The following is a 22,393-nucleotide window of genomic DNA, read 5'->3' as shown; positions in this document are numbered from 1 at the left end:
TCAGTTATTGAATAAATGATTAATGAGGACATACAGCAAATCAGTGATTCTGTAAAGAGACAATTAGTGTTTATTATATGCATGGATAATTGTTCTATGAATTCTCAGCAATTAATTTGGCAACTTGAGCAACGACCAACTTTGATCAAATCTGCCATGAATATCACACATATTAGGTTACTATTTTTCTATTTTTTATAAATATTTTTGTGATTTGTATTCAATGAATCTATTTCAGTAGACATACATGTAGCAATGGTCTGAATATGTTTGGACATATGCTTTCTTTGAACACGCATACTTCAGCTAAAGATAGTATGAAGACAAGGAATTATGAGTTAAAAAGAAGTATAAATTTTAGTGATTAAGGATTTGTGAGCTAGTTTATTTATTGCTTTCAGTTAAAACATTACTTGTTTTTTTAATCCATGCCATACTGTATTTCTGTCATGACAACACAATTTTACTAAGACTGATCTGTTCTGATGTGATACATTAATTGATACCTTGTTCAGGGTGCAGACTAATGACAGACATAAATATATAAATATCAGCATTTTGCAATGCATAGTCCCTGTTGACTGTTGACTGTATATGCAATTCTGTTTTTTAACGTGAGTAATAAATTAGAGTAATTTTGGTTTGTGACATAAAATATAACAGCAAAACTTGTATCTATAAATATTTCTCACTATGAAGATACATGTAGTATGCATTTGACAATGAATGATATCACATTTATAGCAAGAAAGCAAATGTCAACAGCATAGCACTAATTAAGTATAAAATTCTAATTCATAATAATAATCATTGTGATCGAAATGACTAAGTCACATACTTTATTTCAATCAATAAGTTCTATCTCAATACAATATACATGTGCATAATGAACACTTTGTTGTTGCTATTTTATTATGTAAAACAGAATCTGTCAGCCATCTTAAGTATATTAAGAATATTGGCCAAGCTTTTGGACTGGACATGTCGAAATACCTGATTTTAGTGTTTTTTAAAATAGTCAGCAGTTGGCCATCCTTAACCAGATGACAAAATTATTGTATGTGCATATGTAGGGCATGATTTATGTATAAAGTTTAAAGTGATTTTCGCGAAGCAGATACAATGTTCTCTACAGGTAGGCCTCCGACCGCTGTTGGCACTGTACTGATTCAGCATACAAAATTAGTTGCATATGATATAAATGTATAGTGTCCAACATAATTGGTCATTCCATGACAGAGAAAATATGCATGTCTGGGTAATGGTTCTGTGTAACCACGTGATGCACAGAAAATAAGAGATCAGTGTCAGACTTCACCCAAACCAGGACCTGAGACTTTGGTCATCATGGTGATGAAATGTAATCAATGGCCATTAAAATAAATATCTAGATCACCAACTGGTGACTTTGAAGGCTGCAAACAGGGACTAAAGAATCCACTTGTACCTGTGACTTCATTTCCTGTTCTAATACGCTGCTTGATCCCCACTCTGCTACTCTGCGAATGCCTTCAGAAGCATAACCTCCATACTCAAAGACTATATAGTCCTTGCTATGAGAGCAGCCAGTCAGAGATGACCAGTGATTACCATGACCTGTAAAACAATTAACAATGGGGTACATGTAACTTATGGTAAAATGCATCTACAAAGGAGTCAGATGTCCAGGTGCATCTATAAAGGAGTCAGACGTCAAGGTCATCTACAAATAGGTCAGATGATAATGTGCATCTACACATAAGTCAGAAGTAAGGAGGTACAAGGGGTGACCAATAACAGCTTGGATGATGTCATCATCAGTCTCAAAACGGTGACCACGCAAGTGGGACTTCACCTTAGAAAACAGGTAGAAGTCCGACGGTGCCAGGTCAGGTGAGTAGGAAGGGTGAGGTAAGAGTTCAAAGCCACATTCGGTTGCTGCTGCAATTGCCACCTGTGCTGTGTGGACAGGTGCATTGTCCTGGAGCAACAGCACACCAGCTTGAAGCTTTCCTCTCCTTTTGTGCTCTCCTTGCCTCACTTAAAGTTAGCAACCCACTTCTCTACAGCGGAATAAGAAGGGGAGTCATCACCAAGTGTCGTGACCATGTCTACGTGGATTTCTTTGGGAGTCATCCACTTTTTATAGAGACACTTGATCACAACACGATCTTCTGTCTGGTCCATTTTGTGATTTTCGTCTCACCTGCTGATTTTAAATGCACCACGTTCTAATTAATGAATACCTTATGCTTTATAGTATAAAGTTATACCCCAGAATAGGAGTTCCGCCTCTTGTTTCATGGTGAGGCCGAGAACTTATTGATCACCCCTCGTATCTACAAAAAGGTCAGATGTCAAAATGCATCTAATAAAAAGGGTCAGATGTCAAGATGCATCTAATAATCAAAGAAAGCTTAGAAAGAACTCCTGTGTGCTGAGAGTATTGAAGACACATTAAAAATTAATTAAAAATTACTTGTACTTGAGATATTGATGGAATAACTGAAAACTAATTATGTAAATCAGATAACTGATATGAACAGATTTGAGTGTAAAACTAATAAGGCCTGCGTAATGTAATTTCTATGTACCAAGTTTCATTGAAATGTGATCAGAACAAAACTATGAATTATTATGAATTATTATTAGAGAATTAATATGAACAAATTTCACCCCAAAATTAATCGGGCCTGTCTATTGTTCTAGAGCGTTTATGTACCAAATTTTATTCAAATGTGATGATCAGTAATTGAGATATCAGTGTTAATTAATTATTTTAATTAGGTGATTAATAAGCATAAATATTTACCAAAAACTAATTGGGTCTCCTGCATAGTCCTAGGTTCATTGAAATGTGATGATGAATACTCTATAAAAGTTTCATTAAAATCCAATTAGTGGTTCTTTATATATCAGTGGAACATTCATGGAAAAAATTAACTAATTATGCGAATTAGGTAATTAATATCCACATTATTTACCCTAAAACTAATCAGGTCTCTGCATAGTCCTAGAGGATCTATGTAGCAAGTCTCATTGAAATATGATGATCAGTACTTGAGTTATCAGGCGAAAAGCTGAAAATTAACTAATTATGCTAATAAGGTGATTAATATGCACAAATATTTACCCCCAAACTAATCAGGTCTCTGCACAGTCCTTAAGTAACTATGTACCAAGTTTCATTGAAATGTGATGATTACTACTTGAAATATCAAAAGCTGAAAATTAATTTATTATGCAAATTAGGTAATTAATATGTACTGATATTACTCTAAAAACTATCAGGTCTGTGCAGTGTCATATGACATCTATGTACAAAGTTTCATTGAAATGTGATGATTACTACTTGAAATATCAAAAGCTGAAAATTAATTAATTATGCAAATTAGGTAATTAATATGTACTGATATTACACTAAAAACTATCAGGTCTGTGCAGTGTCCTATGATATTTATGTACCAAGTTTTATTGAAATGTGATGATTACTACTTGAAATATCAAAAGCTGAAAATTAATTAATTATGCAAATTAAGTAATTAATATGTACTGATATTACCCTAAAAACTATCAGGTCTGTGCAGTGTCCTATGATATCTATGTACCAAGTTTTATTGAAATGTGATGATTAGTACTTGAGATATCAATGGAAAAGCCAAAAATTGATTAATCATTATGCAAATTAGGTAATTAATTAGGTAATTGCACAGATTTTTACCCAAAACTAATCAAATCTGCGCATTAGTTCAGAGCATCTATGTGCCAAGTTTCATCAAAATCCAATGAGTGGTTCTTTAGATATCAGTGGAACAATCATGGAATAGCTAAAAATCAGCTAATTATCATGCAAATTAGGTAATTAATATGCATGGATTTTTACCAAAACCTAATCAAATCTGCGCATTGGCCCAGAGCATCTATGCACCAAGTTTCATCAAAAATCAATGTATGGTTCTTGAGATATCAGTGGAACAGACACACACACAGACACACAGACAGACACACACACAGACAGACACACTAACTGCAAAGACTCCCTTTTTGTGCTTCGCACACGGGAGTCAAAAAGGGTCAGATGTCAAGATGCATCTAATAAATGTAAAGATGTAAAGGAGCATCTACAAAAAAGGTCAGATGTCAAGGTGCATCTATGAAAAAGGTCAGATATCAATGGCAACTAAAAAAAAGCTCAGATATCAATGGCAACTACAAAAAGGTCAGATGTCAAGGTGCATCAATGAAAAAGGTCAGATATCAATGGCAACTACAAAAGGGTCAGATGTCAAGGTGCATCTATGAAAAAGGTCAGATGTCAATGGCATCTATGAAAAAGGTCAGATGTCAATGGCATCTATGAAAAAGGTCAGATATCAATGGCAACTACAAAAAGGTCAGATGTCAATGGCATCTATGAAAAAGGTCAGATATCAATGGCAACTACAAAAAGGTCAGATGTCAAGGTGCATCTATGAAAAAGGTCAGATGTCAATGGCATCTATGAAAAAGGTCAGATGTCAATGGCATCTATGAAAAAGGTCAGATATCAATGGCAACTACAAAAAGGTCAGATGTCAAGGTGCATCTATGAAAAAGGTCAGATGTCAATGGCATCTATGAAAAAGGTCAGATGTCAATGGCATCTATGAAAAAGGTCAGATATCAATGGCAACTACAAAAAGCTCAGATATCAATGGCAACTACAAAAAGGTCAGATGTCAATGGCATCTATGAAAATGGTCAGATATCAATGGCAACTACAAAAAGGTCAGATGTCAAGGTGCATCTATGAAAAAGGTCAGATGTCAATGGCATCTATGAAAAAGGTCAGAAGTCAATGGCATCTATGAAAAAGGTCAGATATCAATGGCAACTACAAAAAGGTCAGATGTCAAGGTGCATCTATGAAAAAGGTCAGATATCAATGGCAACTACAAAAAGGTCAGATGTCAAGGTGCATCTATGAAAAAGGTCAGATGTCAATGGCATCTATGAAAAAGGTCAGATGTCAATGGCATCTATGAAAAAGGTCAGATATCAATGGCAACTACAAAAAGCTCAGATATCAATGGCAACTACAAAAAGGTCAGATGTCAATGGCATCTATGAAAAAGGTCAGATATCAATGGCAACTACAAAAAGCTCAGATATCAATGGCAACTACAAAAAGCTCAGATATCAATGGCAACTACAAAAAGCTCAGATATCAATGGCAACTACAAAAAGCTCAGATATCAATGGCAACTACAAAAAGGTCAGATGTCAATGGCATCTATGAAAAAGGTCAGATATCAATGGCAACTACAAAAAGGTCAGATATCAATGGCAACTACAAAAAGGTCAGATGTCAATGGCATCTATGAAAAAGGTCAGATATCAATGGCAACTACAAAAAGGTCAGATGTCAATGGCAACTACAAAAAGGTCAGATGTCAATGGCAACTACAAAAAGGTCAGATGTCAAGGTGCATCTACAAAAGGGTCAGATGTCAAGGTGCATCTACAAAAGGGTCAGATGTCAAGGTGCATCTACAAAAGGGCCAGATACACATTAACAATGTGGGATGCAAAGCATATGAGTTTTACCAACCAGCAGGATAGTCTTTAGTGTGTGTAGAACGTGTCCACTGTCCTATAAATGTAACTCTATATTTAGCAGATCCACATGCACAACAATCCGTAATTTCTCGCTGAAAACTCTCTGGAATATAGTCTTCAGCTATACATATAATAGAAACAAATTAATTATAATTACCGTACTCGACCGCGTTATCGCCCATGCCCAGGCAAGCACCCACCCCCCACTTTTGTGCAATTTTTATATTTGGGGTCACATTCGGCAAAGCGCCCACCCATTCAAAATGCAACTAATTTAAAACTTGGTCTTGCGTAACGAATCTTGGTAATCGTTTTTATATGATACAGCGTGGATATCGATCCCTATGAATAAGTTGTGAATGCGTAGACCACGGTAACCGTGCGTAAACTTAGTGCGCTTCGACAATGACCTGTTAATACAAGTAAAATGCGGCAAATATTTCATGCCATATTCAGTTTACTAGTTTACTAGTTACTAGTTTTTTGGAAAAACCATGTCATTTATTCGCTGAAATCAATCCAACAGATCGTACTTCGACATCGATAATTCACTTCCGCATTCTGTTACCGGAAAGTCTTCGAGAATTTCCGAAGAATTGCGTCGGTACAATACAGCATTCTGATTGGTTAATAACCAACTTGACCCATTAGGTCAAAGGACGCTGCTGCAGGTCAAATCTGCAAATGCATTATGGCGGAAAGTGATTTTCATCGAGAGTTTGCGTACAATCCAACACCTTCGTCAGTGGAGATAATGATGAGAATTTTTACTGAGACTGTTCCAACAGACTCTAATGTTTTTAATTTCGTAAATTCTGGTGGTACGTAATTAATATTGTAATAAAATGTGCATATTTTTTGTGATCATTTCTGTTTCTTCATTGTGAAAATCAATGACAATGCAACTAATTTCGTAATTTGATTTTTTCCCTCCTTGACGTAATCTGTCACATGATGAATCAAAATTTTCATTTGCACTCTTTTTCGAGGGGGGTGCTCGGGTAAGCACCCAGCCCTAAAAAATCATGAATTTCTGAGCTGAGGCCCCTGGGCGCTAACGCGGTCGAGTACATTAATACAGGGATTTTGCTATATGAAAAGTTATGAGTGAAAATACAAAATGGCTGGCAATTGGTACATTGGATCACAAAAAAACACACAAATTGGTCACATTTTGATTGAAATAAATCAGCCCATTTCTGAGAGCACCCTTTGAGTGCTGTAACCCCCATCCCCATCCACCCAATATTCAGGTATGACATTTTAATAATTTTTCTATCATTTTACACACCAAAAAAAATTTAAAATTCAGGATTATTTTGAACTTTGGGTTTATGACATACTGCCTGATTTTGTACCCAGTCTGACAAATAGTTTCAGATGGACCAATTAGAATGAAGACAGTGTACAATTAACCATTTATAATATAAAATATAGTATTATAGATATAAATTATTAACCTTTTCACCACCAGTTCCCTCTTTTCATCACAAATTCAGAAAATAGTCCCGTTTATAGTCTGAACAAAAATAGTCGTATTTGCTTAGTAAAAATTGAATCAAATTTTGTCCGTTGGCTCCAAAATTAGGGTTCATTTCCAGAAATATTGAAAAATATGAGAAAAAAGGGCAGAAAAATTTAGGCAAGGTAGTCTGGTGGTGAAAAGGTTAAGTCACCAATATGCAAATTATTAAGCATATAACATTACCGGGTATGTCTGGTTTTTATAACAAATTTGAGTCAGATAAATCAACATGACTGTAGTTGACTTTGTGGGTGGAGATGAAGGCCTGAAATAAGTGAATCAAAGACTGGTCGAAACAAATTACAAATATCAGTTGCAATAACATTTGCTAACAAAACTTTTCCAAAAATTTAATAAACTAATAATTGCTTTACATAGTATATTAAATATATAATATTCACATGTAAGCACACCCAATGAGATATAGAGAGGTCAATCCATAAGACATTTTTTTAAAATGAAACCTGATTGTAATTACCTGCTTCACAGAGGGTCAAAGTCAGTGCCCCATCATCTTTGAACCATACCTGTTTATGTTGTACAACGGTTGCCCTGGTGATAACAAACATTACATCATGTTAAACACTAGATCCCATCCCTGTAATATATTCATCACCCCATGTACAAGAAATGAATAAATAACATGGATTTTACATTGCATCAACAGAATTATATACACATGAAATTTTGGGAGAAAAACTATGACTGAATATATATTGAAAATTCAAAGATTCTTGTATAAAAATATGTCTCATCAGTGTAAGTATCCAACCCTGTGGGTATAATGGTATATCCCATCAGTGTAAGTATCCAACCCTGTGGGTATAATGGTATATCCATCAGTGTAAGTATCCAACCCTGTGGGTATAATGGTATATCCCATCAGTGTAAGAGGGGGGGCAAGGGTTATTTTCGTTCAACGTAATTGCAATATTTTTTTGTTCGTACAACGTAAATTGAAAAAATAAATTCCGTAATTCTGTAATCACAGGCTAGACGTACAACGTAATAAATTAAATATTTTTTTCGTACACTGTAAAAATGTGTCATTTTTTCCGGTACGTACAAGAATTTTCTAGGTTTTCTTTTTTAATCTTTTTTCTTTTTTCCGTAAAATGTAAAATAACCTTTGTTTTCTCTGTAAACTGTAAACATTCAATTATATCCCATCAGAGTAAGTATCCAACCCTGTGGGTATAACGGTATATCCCATCAGTGTAAGTATCCAACCCTGTGGGTATACTAATAATTATTACCATACCATCACCAGTACGGCTGTCATTAAGTCACTAAGTAGACAATGTTACAATACTTATACAGTGGCTATAAAGTTACCGCATTTTAGAAAAAACAGCATTTAGAAAAATAATTTATCTATTAGTAAACTATTTCAGTAATGTTGCCTTATGGCATGGCTAGACAGTATGTGACCATAAGAAGAACTTGTGTTACATTACAGATTTATTATAAGTGAATTCCTGTGATTTTTTTGTTTTAAATACAGTGGCCCCTCGCTAAGTCGCGGGTGTCGGGATCCAAGCAAAAACCGCGACTTATCGAGGGCCGCGACTTACCGAGGGTCCTCGTGAAAGAAGGGGGTCATGCATAGAAAACATATAAAAAGCACATATAAACCCTTGGTTTAGTTAATTGAAAGATTAGAAACATATTTACAAATTGTATGATGTATCATATGTGTCAGGCAGTATTCGAATAAGATCACGATTATGTTTGCTGTAAACATTGCAGTGATGCGTTGTTTATTTTGTTTGTGTCCGATATTATGTGGGTTGTTTGCTGTTGCTTGCGACTTCGACGGTAACAGCTTCCAAAATAAACCAGTTTCATCGCAATTATAAACTTGTTTGTCGGAATAACCACCTTCATAGATAATTTCTCTCAGTTTTTCGGAAAAAGTTCTGACAGCGTCCATGTTCGCAGACCGAGCTTTGCCTTGGATTGAGACTTCGTGTATAGCGTGTCTTCTTTGCCATCACAAGAACCACCCTGAACTCAAATTAAAAGTCGTCATATCTGAGTTGTGTGCTTTGCATTGGGTGATGGGACCAGACAGTAGAGTTCTGGCAGACTGTTCTTGAAGAAACGTAAACAGCTATATCGATGTCATCATTGTCGGACAATTTCGCACGTTTTTCTGTTCAGTCCCGCCTCTTGATCAACTTTGAAAACAAATTCCCTCTTCATTTTTTACCCACCCACGAATAGTGGGCTCACCCACTGCTAGATCACGTGCAACCCTTAACTTGGTTTCACCTCTTCTTGACTCGGTCGATCGCTGTGAGTTTATGGCGTACGAACAGACTGGATAGCTTTCGCTTAGACATGCTGCTCAGTTGAGAAATAGAGATCAGATAATGAATTCAACTCATTGTAGCGGTTTTTATAGAGGTATACCAAAATAGGACCGGCCGAGAAGCACATACGGTCACTACTCGACACCCCTGTTGACACCTTGAGTAAGGCCGCCGTCACCCATTGCATCTCAGCAATTGACGGACAGTAGGTGTTAAGTTGTCTCTTTAACGGTTAGTTAAAAACACTATGCCATGAAACATTAGTCTTTGTACTTCAGAACTGCTGTCAAAACACAATAGAAATTTGGGGAGCCATCCAAGTACCCGCGACTTAGCCGAATCGCGACTTACCGAGGCGCGACTTACCAAGGGGTCACTGTATAACTACATAAATATGACCAAATCTTACCGAAATATTATTTTAAATACAATACTGTAATATCTGAGGTTTGTATGACAAAACTGAATTGAATAGATGGTGCATTCTGGAGACCTAGATGCAAGCCTGTGGTCTTCCTATTTCAATACATGTATAAAAACGTTACTATAGCATATATGCTATGCATTCAGTGTTCACATTTTGGTGACGGTCGTTACAAATTTTCACTAATGATACAGGAAATGTTTTAATAAAAATAAAAATTGGAAAAAAGATTGATATCGATAATGGGAATAATGTTTAGATTGATCTATATTAGAGTATTATATTAGACAGTTATTATATTTATATTAGTGAATGCAGGTAAAACCCAAACCTCTGTGATTGACAGAATTCAAGAGATGGTAAGCAAGCATTATTTGAATGAATATATCTCACCTAAAATTCACACATCCAGTGTTTCTTGGCGGCGCTGTCCAGGTGAATGACACTGACATTTTTGGAAGACTCGAAGTATGCGTCAATGCGAATGGACAGTTTTCAGTAAAACGAGATATATTATAATCAATCAACTAAAAAAAATAGAAAACATTCTGATTATCACCTTTGATCAGCATTACCTCTGATAACCATCCATGGATCTGCCCACGCTGGTTGGCACCGGTCGCTAGCGACCAGCACTCAGAATTTCCGACCAGGACAAAAAGTTGGCGACCGGCACTATCCTATTTGTTTAAGATACACAAAGGATGTCGGCCAATGGACCATCATTCTATGTTCTTGTTGGTTTTAACACACAACAACACAATGCAAACAATTAACACACAACAAAACTTGAAAGAAGACACCGCTAAATTAACGTACACTTGTGACATCGGCCTAATGTGTTTTTGTTTTAACCTTCTCCAATTGACATTCTGCTCTCATTACAGCTCCCTGGTTTTAATAAGCGAACCAGATCGGAATAAGTCGTACATCAAGATAATGGAAGGGAAGGCAATGATAAATAAACAGAAGGAAGCATTACCATTGCAAGTTTAGTTGTGTGTAAGATTTGTTGAGTTGAACAATAAATTGCTCACTACATCACTTCACCTGCAGCGATGCATCAAGCTGTCGTTCATTTAATCTGCACTTGCACTCGAGTGTAATAACCTTCATTGATGTTTTTGGCTTAATGACTCATTCATTAAATTAATTATAAGCTATGTTCAGTCAGCGATACAAGGAATACTTATTTTACACTATTAATGTGATTTACCAGCATTCCATTGGGAAAGAAAACAATTAAATTCTTGTTTCCATGGCTGCCATGTCAGAGGTCAATGTCTCAAAATACGCATTTTAGACGTGATTGCGAAAATAAAATGTATATATTTTTCCACATTTATCAAATCAGATTAATTTTACATTGAAATATTCAAAATAAAAGTTAAAATAATTAAAGTAGTTAAATCGTAGCTAGTAGAATGGAAAAATGACTATTAATGACCTCATGAATATTATTTAGCGACTGACATCAAATCAGGCTAGGCAGAACCCTGACCATCTAATACAATAACCTACAGTTTGTCTCTCTGACCTCTAACATGTGTTAGGTAGAGATATAACTTCAACATAAAATATCCCAATCAGTCATGATGTATCCATGTTCGGTGTTCTCCCCAGGCTGCATGCATATTTGCATATTTTTGTTGGCACTAATTATGTACTAATTATGCAAATTAGGTAATTAATATAAATGGGTATTAACCCCCAAACTAATTAGGCCTGTGCATTGTCCTATGACATCTATGTACCAAGTTTGATTGTAATGTGATGATTAGTACTTGAGATAACAGTGGAAAAGCCAAAAATTGTCTAATCATTATGCAAATAAGGTAATTGACATGTATGGATTTTTACCCAAAACTAATCAGGACTGCGTATTGTCCCAGAGCATCTTTGTATCAAGTTTTATCAAAATACAATGAATGGTTCTTTAGATATTTGCAGAACAGTCATAGAACAGCCAAAAATTAGCAAATTATCATGCAAATTAGGTAATTAGTATGCAGTTATTTCGACCAAAACCTACTTATATCTGCGCATTAAAAACCAACATATGGTTCTTGAGATATCTTATGTGGAACAGACGGACACACACACACACACACACACACACACACACACACACACACACACACACACGCACACAGGCAGGCATACATACAGACGCACAGACACACACACACACATACAGACGCACTAACTGCAAAGACTCCCATTGTGTGCTTATTTTTATTAATACTGACAAAATGGCCGCCATACACTAAAATATAACATACTAGTAGGCTAGTAAAATCTGGAAAACACTTTTATGCAAAATGAATTCAAAGCCAAGAATTTAATCTATCTTAATTTATCAACCCCAAAACATACATTCATTTTGCATGGTTTAATTATTTGTTTTCTATTATATTTGAAATATGAAATTACCTCAAAGTTGCCGGCCGCTTCATATTCGTTTGATGCTTGTAATGCCACCAACATGAATCCCAGATAGGCAGTAGGATTGGTGCTGGTCAACGATACTGAAAACAATACATAACAATAGGGTTGGTGCTGGTCAACGATACTGAAAACAATACATAACAATAGGATTGGTGCTGGTCAACGATACTGAAAACAATACATAACAATAGGGTTGGTGCTGGTCAACAATACTGAAAACAATACGTTAAAATAGGGTTGGTGCTGGTCAACGATACTGAAAACAATACATAACAAGCCATACATGACACAGTCCCTGTTAGTTATCGAATTTAAGATATATAGTTTTGTTTATAGTAATATAGTTGGAACATAAACATGTCAGGAATATGATTATGATGATTGTTTAACATTAAAATGATTGACATTTGTATCTGATCGCCAAACGAGTATTGAGAGATATTGCTCTGAACAGCATTAATTAAAACAAAATCAGCCATTTTGAATGCATGTATAATGAATATATTGAATTTGAACATAATCAGTCAAAGCATGTCAGAGATATGGTATGGCACTAGAGCTGCATTGATTGATACAAAATGGCCACCTGTCGGCCATTTTAAATCCTATCTGAAAAATAAAATGATGTGCACCCATACTGTCTAATGTATGTACCAAGTTTGAACAAAATCCATCCATAAATGCCAGAAATGCTTGATATTTGGTGATTTTTTAGCACAAAAATGGCCACCATTCAGACATTTTGAATAGGATCGTCAAACCAATATATCTGTATATCTACGACATGATTTATAATGAATATTTAAAATTTGAACATAATCAGTCTAAGCAAGTCAAAGATATGGCACTAGAACCACATTCATTAAAACAAAATGGCTGCCAGGCGGCCATTTTGAATCTAACATGTATCTGAAAAACAAAATGATGTGCATCAAGGTCCTATAATGTCCAACGTATATACAAGGTTTGAACAAAATCCATCTGTAAACAGCCGGGAAATGCTTGATTTTGATGATTTTTTAGCACAAAAATTGCCACCACTCGGCAATTTTTAATAGGATCGTCAAACCAATATATCTGTATATCTATGACATGATTTATAATGAATATTTAAAATTTGAACATAATCAGTCAAAGCAAGTCAGAGATATGGCACTAGAACCACATTCATTAAAACAAAATGGCCGCCAGTCGGCCATTTTTAATCTTATCTGAAAAACAAAATAATGTGCATCAAGGTCCTATAATGCCTAACGTATATACCAATTTCAAACAAAATCCATCTGTAAACAGCTGAAAAATGCTTGATTTTGATGATTTTTAGCACAAAAATGGCCGCCATTCGGCCATCTTGAATCAGATCGTGAAACAAATTGACGTGCATATGTATAATATCATGTATGATGTATGTGTGAAGTTTGATTGTGATTGGTCCAGGCATTTCTAAGATACAGGTCCGGACGCACGCACGCATGCACCCACGAACACGGAAGTCAAAACATAAGTCCCTGTTTTCGGACTGCGTCTGAACTGACGAAAAATAGGGTTGTTGCTGTGTAAGATTAAAATAACATTAATGGTTTGTGGCCACTATTTTGATATATCAACCTTGAAATTAATTGTCACCTGCACCATATATCGGCAACAATTATTAAATATTATTTAATTTTTTTCCAAATATCAATTTCAGAACAGCAACTCAAAAGATGAATGTACCCAACGTTAGGTTATTAACATGATAGGTGAAAGCACATAGTGTAGCATTATGCTGATTCAAGTCTTTTAGTTTAGTAAGGTCATAGGTCATTTAAGATACAAAGTTACAAACATAATACCTATAGACAATTCTTTACTGCATCTACATAAATTTTCTTTTTTTGGTTTAAAATGCAATAAATGTTGAAATCCTAAATATTGATATAAAGTTACTAAAATATTGTAGTAGCACTTAATAGAGTTATGTCTGCACAATGACATTGGAAACAGGAGAACACAGACACAACCTAAAACATAATTTCCTTTCTGAAGGAGAACTTTCATCAAGACTCCATACATTACAGACTAATGGTTTTTAAATTGGCATGATACATCAGTGTACAGTTACATGACACAAGAAGTCATTGTGTACAGAAAGAATAGTCCCATTAAACAAAGGTCAATACAGTCACTACTAGGTTACCCAATTCCAATCTCCCTGTTCCAGTCAGTTGATTTGAACAAAAGAGCATCAACACTTTGAGAAGCCAATTATGTTTTGGTGAAGTGCTACAAATGTTACACCCTACATAGAATGTGTAACTTTACACTTAGTTGGCTTAAAACTAGCTTAGTTTCAAATTCACTACATAACTGTATTCAGCCTAAATATTGGTAATTTAAGAATTGTAGATTTATGATAGGTGAACCACGCTAATAGCGAGCTTGAAAGTTAAGTTACACTTGAACTGTACTGGAATTGCGCTAAAGTTCAACACTTGAATTATTGTTTGTATTATAAACCCTACAATTTACAAATCTATAAAGACCAGAATTTTCAAACACAAACTTGCTGCCAGTTAAAGATTACCATGCGAAAGCACTGTTCTGATTTTCTAATTTGGAAGGAGCAAGGATCCCCTAAGTCGGGCCCATTTTTTGAAATTATGCGCAAGTCTAGAGCCCAATTTAAAAGGCAACTTGTCAGATGTAAAAAGCTTAGAGCCAATGCTTTGGCGGAGAGTCTTAAAAATGACCCTGTCGATTATTGGAAAAGAATTTCCTTACGAAAAACAAAATCGACACCATCTACTACTGTCGGTGGTTGTACTGGTGACATTGCTGTGTCAGATATGTAGCAACGTCATTACAAGTCTATACTTACTAAGCCAGGTGCGGATTTTAATATTGAAATTCCCACTTCTGATTTTACTACAGATATGTTAGTTTCCCCGGAAGAAATTTCGAATATGATAAAAGAGTTAAAATCAGGAGTTCTCCAGGTATTGATGGTATTAGTACCGAATTTTTTAAATATGCACCCCCTAGGGTTTATGTTTTGCTATCCCTTTGTTTTTCTGCAATTTTGATTCATGGTTTTGTACCTAATCAGCTTATGTCTACTGTTTTAGTCCTCATTCCAAAAGATCCCGGGGACGATATCTGTGACCAGTCTAATTATCGTCTATTTTCGTTTTAAAAGAAGTTTTGTCATATTATAAGAGATTGAATACACCTGTTTTTGTTACGTTTATGGATGCCTCAAAAGCATTCGATTATGTTCGTCATGATATTCTTTTTGAAAAGTTATTACTTAGGAGTATTAAGACTTATTTAATGAAAGTTATTACTTAGGGGTGTTAAGACTTATTTAATGAAAATTTTAATTTTTTGGTACAAGCACCAAACATTTGTTGTTAGATGAAATAATTGTTTTTATGATGTTTTTCATTCAACAAACGGTGTGAAACAAGGTGGGATCTCTTCACCTATATTGTTTACAGTTTATCTTGATAACCTCAGTAATGAACTATCCTCCCTTCCATTTGGTTGTTTAATAGGGAGTCAGAGAATTAATCATTTATTTTACGCTGACGATATTGTAGTATTCAGTACAGGAGCGTATGGTCAACAATTACTAGTTGATACTTGCGGACGGTATGGCAAACTTAACTCTATCTTTTTTAATGAGAAAAAAAACGTATGTATGTTAATTCAGCCTCGTTTTCGAAGGTTAAGGAATGTGTCAATTTATTTAAGTGGTAGACTACTTGATTACGTCACTGTATATAAATATCTGGGACACTTGATCACTAGTGACCTTAATAACAATGTTGACATTCAGGCCAAATCTCGTCTCTTTTATGTGAGAGGCAACGCAATTATTCGCGATTTTAAATTTCCTTAGCTGTTAAATGTCATTTATTTTGTGATATTCCATATTGTGCATTTTTGTGGTCTAATTTTACACTTTGTAGTTTTAACACTATTAGGAGAGCACACTCACTTGTGTTTCGTAAATTATCTGGGTATTCACATTCTGTTGTACAGAGTAATAGGGCAGGGTTTGTTAATCTTTATATTAGATCTTTTGATGAAATTCTTCGGAAAAAGACATTTAGCTTTATGAGTAGACTGCACCTTTCATCTAACCCCATTGTAACAACAACATTGTACATTTCAATTCATTCCCAGAGTTTAATATGGAAATTATGGATTTTTTGACTTGTATTTTTTTTGCTATGTATTTTTTATGATCTGAAATAAACACACTCCTGTGTGCTGATGTGTATTGGATATACATTAAAAATTAATTCAAAATTACTTGAAATATTGATAGACAAGCAGCCTGTCGGCTGAGATAGCTCTGCTGTTAGCAGTGCATATTTCAATTAAAGAACAGAAGATATCATTAGCAAATGAACAATATGTATAGTAATTCAGTGTTCTCCACAAGGGGTTTTAGGCGGGCGGCCCGCCCATCAAGTTTTACGGCCGCCCAGTAACTCTCAACACCCGCCCACCAACGTACATCCAGCTGAAATTATTTGTAAAAAGCTTACATTGTTCTTCCCAAGCCTAAACAAAAGAGTAGTTGCCCAACCCTTTATTTTGCTATTGTTTCAACAGTCCAAACATAAACAATGTCCATTGGAAGTCTGCAAGCAGTTATCAAGTGTATTCATGGCAATGTGTCAATCGCTTGAATTCATTGTCGCCAGACATTGTTGCCACTTATTGCTCACGATACGCAACTACAGTGGTTTCAATTTACAGCTGTATTTTTAATAATCGTCTTCCGATCACGAAAGAAAGAAGTAAATACGAACGAAATGTATATGCACAGAAAATAAACAAATATATTAGCAGATTGCATGTAAACTCGAACAAAAATTTAAATTCTAGCCGTATTTACAACGTTCGCTCGATTTTCATTGTGAAAACAGCATGGAGAAGGCAAACTGATGACCTTTTGGCCTACCCCATTCAACGACCGTCTGCTACCCACCGCTGTTGGCGCTGTAACGATTTAGTATCTAAGTTGCATAGGGGAACAGCGCATTCTGGGTGTTCGTGTACTGAATTCGGAAAGCGGTAATAAACATCAAACATGGCTGCTGGATTAGTTTACCGCGAGTATTTGTAATTGAATAATATTTTAGTTATCTTTTCCACGTACTTTTTTCAATTTATCTATTTTTTATGTCTAATCTTTCGAGAACATATCAGATTCTTTTATTTTGCCGATTGCTAGCATTTTTTTCTTGAATTCCAAAACAATGTGTGAAAACGCAACGTATCGTGGCCGTACATGCGTAAATGCATCTTACCGTCCGTCGGCAAGGGTGAGTACTGATGCCACAAATAAAAATGTTATGGATTTTGTTTTGACAAATTGTCTGTTTTGGCTTCGTGGGCAAATCATCTCGTATATTTTCTACCTTATAACTCAATTATGTTTTGTACTTGCTCTTGGTTACTCGAATTGCATTTCATGAACGCAGAATAATTTGCGAACGCATAAATCACCGATTTCAAACTTTTTGCATTTCGTAAATATTGATAGTGACCAATCTGTTTGTATTTAAAAAAATTGTAACATGTTCCAATTAAATTAAATTAAAAAGAGAATAGTAAATAACTTAGTGTGTATTGCAGTTCATGTCATAAATGCGAGAATGCTGTATGTAAACGATATGCAAATTAATATGCAAATTTATGCTAATTAGGCCGCCCACCAGCTAATTTGGATTGTGGAGAACACTGAGTATCAAAGCAAAAAGAACTTTTCACCAAAAATAATCATCAAAATTAGATAATTGAAGATATCACCACAAAATGAACAAATCTGAAAGAGGTCCACATGTAGTACCTATATATGTATTATAAAAGCAATTGGACTTGCGGTTTTTAACAAGAAGTCGAAAATATCACTTTTTACCAAAATGACAAAAATATTCATCAAAATTAGAGAATTGAAGATATCATCATGAAATGAACAAATCTGAGAGAAGACCACATGTAGTACCTATATATGTAATATCAAAGCAATTGGACTTGCAGTTTTTAACAAGAAGTCGAAAATATCACTTTTTACCAAAATGACAAAAATATTCATCAAAATTAGAGAATTGAAGATATCATCATGAAATGAACAAATCTGAGAGAGGCCTACCCAAGGTACATATACACCAAGTATCAAAGCATTGAGGCTTGTAGTTTTCAAGAAGAAGTCGGAAAAGTAAAACATTGACACGGACGACGGCGGACAATCACTCATATGATAAGCTCCGCTCGACAAAGTCGACAGCGGAGCTAAAAAGCTGAAAACTAATTATGCAAATCAGGAAATTATTATGAACAGATTTGAGTGTAAAACTAATAAGGTCTGTGCAATGTAACAGACCATCTATGTACCAAGTTTCATTGGAAATTATGAATTATTATGCTAATTAGGAAATTGATATGAACAGATTTTAACCCGAAACTAATCAGGTTTGTATATTGTCCTAGAGCATCTATGTACCAAGTTTCAATGAAATGTAATGATTACTCCTTTCAGTGTCCTATGACATCTATGTATAAAGTTTCATTGAAATGTGATTATTACATGTAGTTCTTGAGATATCAGTGGAAAAGCTGAAAATTGACTAATAATTATGCAAATTAGGTAATTAATATTTTACCCAAAACAAATCAAATCTGTGCATTAGTTCAGAGCATCTATGTACCAAGTTTCATCAAAATCCAATGAATGGTTCTTTAAATATCAGTGGAACAGTCGCAGAACAGCTAAAAATTATCTAATTATCATGCAGATTAGGTAATTAATATGAATGGATTTTTACCAAAACCCAATCAAATCTGCGCATTGGCCTAGAGCATATATGCACCAAGTTTAATCAAAAATCGATGTATGGTTCTTGAGATATCAGTGGAAAAGATGGACACACACACATACAGACAAACTAACTGCAAAGACTCCCATTGTGTGCTTCACATGGGAGTCAAAAAGTATGGATTAAACTGCCATGCAGTGCAAGTTGGAATTTCCTGTAAGAACCAGTTTATTCAACACACATTGAATCACAAACATGACTCATCCCAACAACTGCTGTTCTTTATTGTGATGAGGTCAATACCCAGATATCACATCAACAACAATTACTACTACTCGGCTCTATATGAATCTTTAAAGTCATTATAATGTTACATGAGACTATCATATTTCTGACTGATTGCATACTTTGTGATACTCTTCTCATAACCTTATTACATAACTTTTTTCTACTTATACATGTAGTACTTTAAAATCTGTATTAGAAGCTGCAGCTTCTAATAAAATGGTACAATACAACAGAGGGGATATGGCTTCTATTAGAGTATCTACACATATGAGAAATGGTGAATATTTGGTTCTCAATTGTTCAAAAAGAATGGGAGCGACTTATATTAGAGATGCGGCTTCTATTACAGATTGACTGATAAATAACAAGATAGAAATGGCAATAAAAAAACATAATAATAATATCTTTATTGCATCCTTAGAAATAACATTTTCTATTGGTTAATAGCAATATGTATATAAAATGAATGTAATAGTAAAACATTTTACACTATACAAACATTCACATTTAGTGAGAGAATTTAATTTCAATTACCTGGTACAATACATACAGCACATTTGCAGCTGATGTAACAAAGTATTTAAATATGACAACAATAATCTTGAACACGTCAAATCCAGATACAGCTTAACATCAACCCTTTTACTGCAACTGATTAGCAACAATGTTATTCTCTCGATGCTAGGTCTATAGTTATAGTTTTTACTTCAAAAATAAATAAAGCATTAATTTTTACAATTACTATACATGGTATGTCAGTACTTTAATAATGCTATGGGTAAAAACTAACAGTAAATAAATTAATGTATGCAGATTTATGGATTCTCTATATTATGACATCACAGCAACTTAATTGATCGTTTAAAGGGCAGTGGTCGTCACACTGTGTTCTGTTCGATATGGGACTCAACGTACACAACATAGGTAAAATACATTATTCCTTTACATGAAATTAACAGAACTGTGTCAATTAGGCCAAAACATAAATTAAAAATAGGAAAAAAAAACATAACAAATTTTACACAAGAACTAAGGGTGCCTTAGAAAGCAAGAAATATGGTTACTATCCCCTTACAGTCAAAGCAATTACCCCTATATAAGAGAATAGTTTCTCCCTAAGTGCCAAATATTTGAACTAAGTTAACAGACCTACTCTATTAATCATGACCTCAACAGTGATATATTTTGATAAGTGTAATATTTATCAACAGAACAAACAAACATTACTAAGTATGAGCAGTTACTCAAATGATATTACCATAAATATACATATGAAGTGAAATACAACATATCACTAGGAAAATGATGGTTGTAATACATGCATCTCAGATTTCCTCAACTCCAAAATATGTTTTTATTTTATTTTATAAAGTTCTCCCCATTTTTGTCTGGTTACATGTGGTGAAACAAATCATATGTAGTTAAAAGATGGGAATGCTCAAAAGTTGTCACAAATTATTAGAAATTTGTGATATTTTTAGGAATAGTTCCAAAACTAGTTCAGCTTTCAGAGTGAAAAAGTTTATGACTTGGTGTCTAAATCAACCTGAATTTTATGTTTACAATTCTTGAGTGCACTGTTTTATCTATCTAGAGCAGACGCTGTGACGAGTGATAGAATAGAATCGAGGTATTGTAATTCCTTCATCCTGTCGGCCATTTATGTCAAAGGTAGATAAGGTGCTCGACAGAGACGGTCTTATAGGCCACCATGTAGGGTGTAATCAGTGACGAAATTTTAATTATAAAATTAAGAATGTGTGTCTGTAATAAGTTTTGGGCACAACTATTCAAACGTTAATATGGAGAAACCGTTTTGTTTTCACACCCTGTATGTCTTTTCAATATATTTAGTTTTATGACCGTTTGTTCCGAAAGTATTTTTCATGAGGTATGTTGTCTGCTTCATGAATTATAATAGGTTTACAGTGAGGATTTTTCTGTTAGACGGCCTTCATTACGCGATTGTTCACACATTATTGTTACGTAGCGTACTGCTCAAATGAATGTGAGTGTGCTTGTTGTCATACAACTCACCTGTGTAAACTTCATTTGGTATATAGGTGTCAGGGTCACTCTCCACCCTAACACGAAAACCGTTATCACCAGCTTTTTTAGGTGCACCATGCCCCGTAGGTTCACGAATACATGAAGTCCCCGGTGCTCCGTGCGGGAATGACGAGACGTGACCGAGTGTCAGGCAGACGATCACAGCACACAATTGTATTTTCATTGTGAAGCTCGACAACAGCTGACTACGGAGAACTTCAGACCCTGCAAATCACGATTGCCTTGTATTTGGCAGGAAACGTATCGAACTTTAGGCTGTTGTCAAATAGCTATTCCTCCCCCACCTGTTATCAAATCAACACCATGCTTTCTGCTGTTCCCTGTATCTAATATAACATTGTCGTGGTCACACTAATATTATCGTGTGCAAAGTGTAGTGTGCATGTTTCAGTTTTACTTCTGTTATTTTTCACCCGTAATATTCACAAACAATTATTATCCCCGGGGAGTGTCGATAGAAGAAAGGGAAACAAAAAAGTTAAGTGGACTATACTATTGTGAACGGAGGTGTTATTTTTACGTTAGTATAAATCTTCAATAGAGGGCGATGTTTAAGTTAGTTATATGGCTGCTTACGTGCTTGGGGAATTGGGAAAATAAGACACACATTTATTAACCACAATAATAATGAAAAAAATATCTCATTTATTTAACAAACAAATTACAAGTCAATGAACAAAGAACTGAAATTTATTGTCGATTGAAATAAATGAAAACAATGAAATTCGTAAACGACTCGAAATGACCCATATTATTACTCCGAGTGACACACACACAACGGAATAATTGAATATGTCAATGAAGTTTTTTTTTGTGGCGGCAGTGGGGTGCGGTAGTAATTGTTTGATTTTGTAACGCCTTTAATTCTGTATTTGCATTGTTATTTGAAGAATTTAATATTACCTTTAACAACTTAGTGTAGATTTCGCTG

The 22,393-nt window shown here is 34.9% G+C and overlaps 1 protein-coding gene across 1 annotated transcript in view; it reads right to left on the bottom strand.

Annotated features, from left to right (window-relative positions):
• The window catches only part of LOC100313594 (F-spondin-like protein), a 33,200-nt gene extending 11,542 nt beyond the window's left edge, over positions 1–21,658 (bottom strand). Inside the window, 6 exon segments of the mRNA NM_001168059.1 lie at positions 1,448–1,596; positions 5,570–5,698; positions 7,581–7,654; positions 10,235–10,368; positions 12,275–12,369; positions 21,430–21,658. Coding sequence (NP_001161531.1) covers positions 1,448–1,596; positions 5,570–5,698; positions 7,581–7,654; positions 10,235–10,368; positions 12,275–12,369; positions 21,430–21,625 — 777 coding nt within the window. The 5' untranslated portion in view covers positions 21,626–21,658.
• Positions 21,659–22,393: the final 735 nt, after the last annotated feature.

This window comes from Saccoglossus kowalevskii, chromosome 12 (genome assembly GCF_978046115.1).
Source record: "Saccoglossus kowalevskii chromosome 12, keSacKowa6.1, whole genome shotgun sequence".
NCBI lineage: Eukaryota > Metazoa > Hemichordata > Enteropneusta > Harrimaniidae > Saccoglossus > Saccoglossus kowalevskii.
The sequence above is the reverse complement of the archived record's forward strand: the minus strand, read 5'-3'. Positions and strand labels throughout refer to the sequence as shown.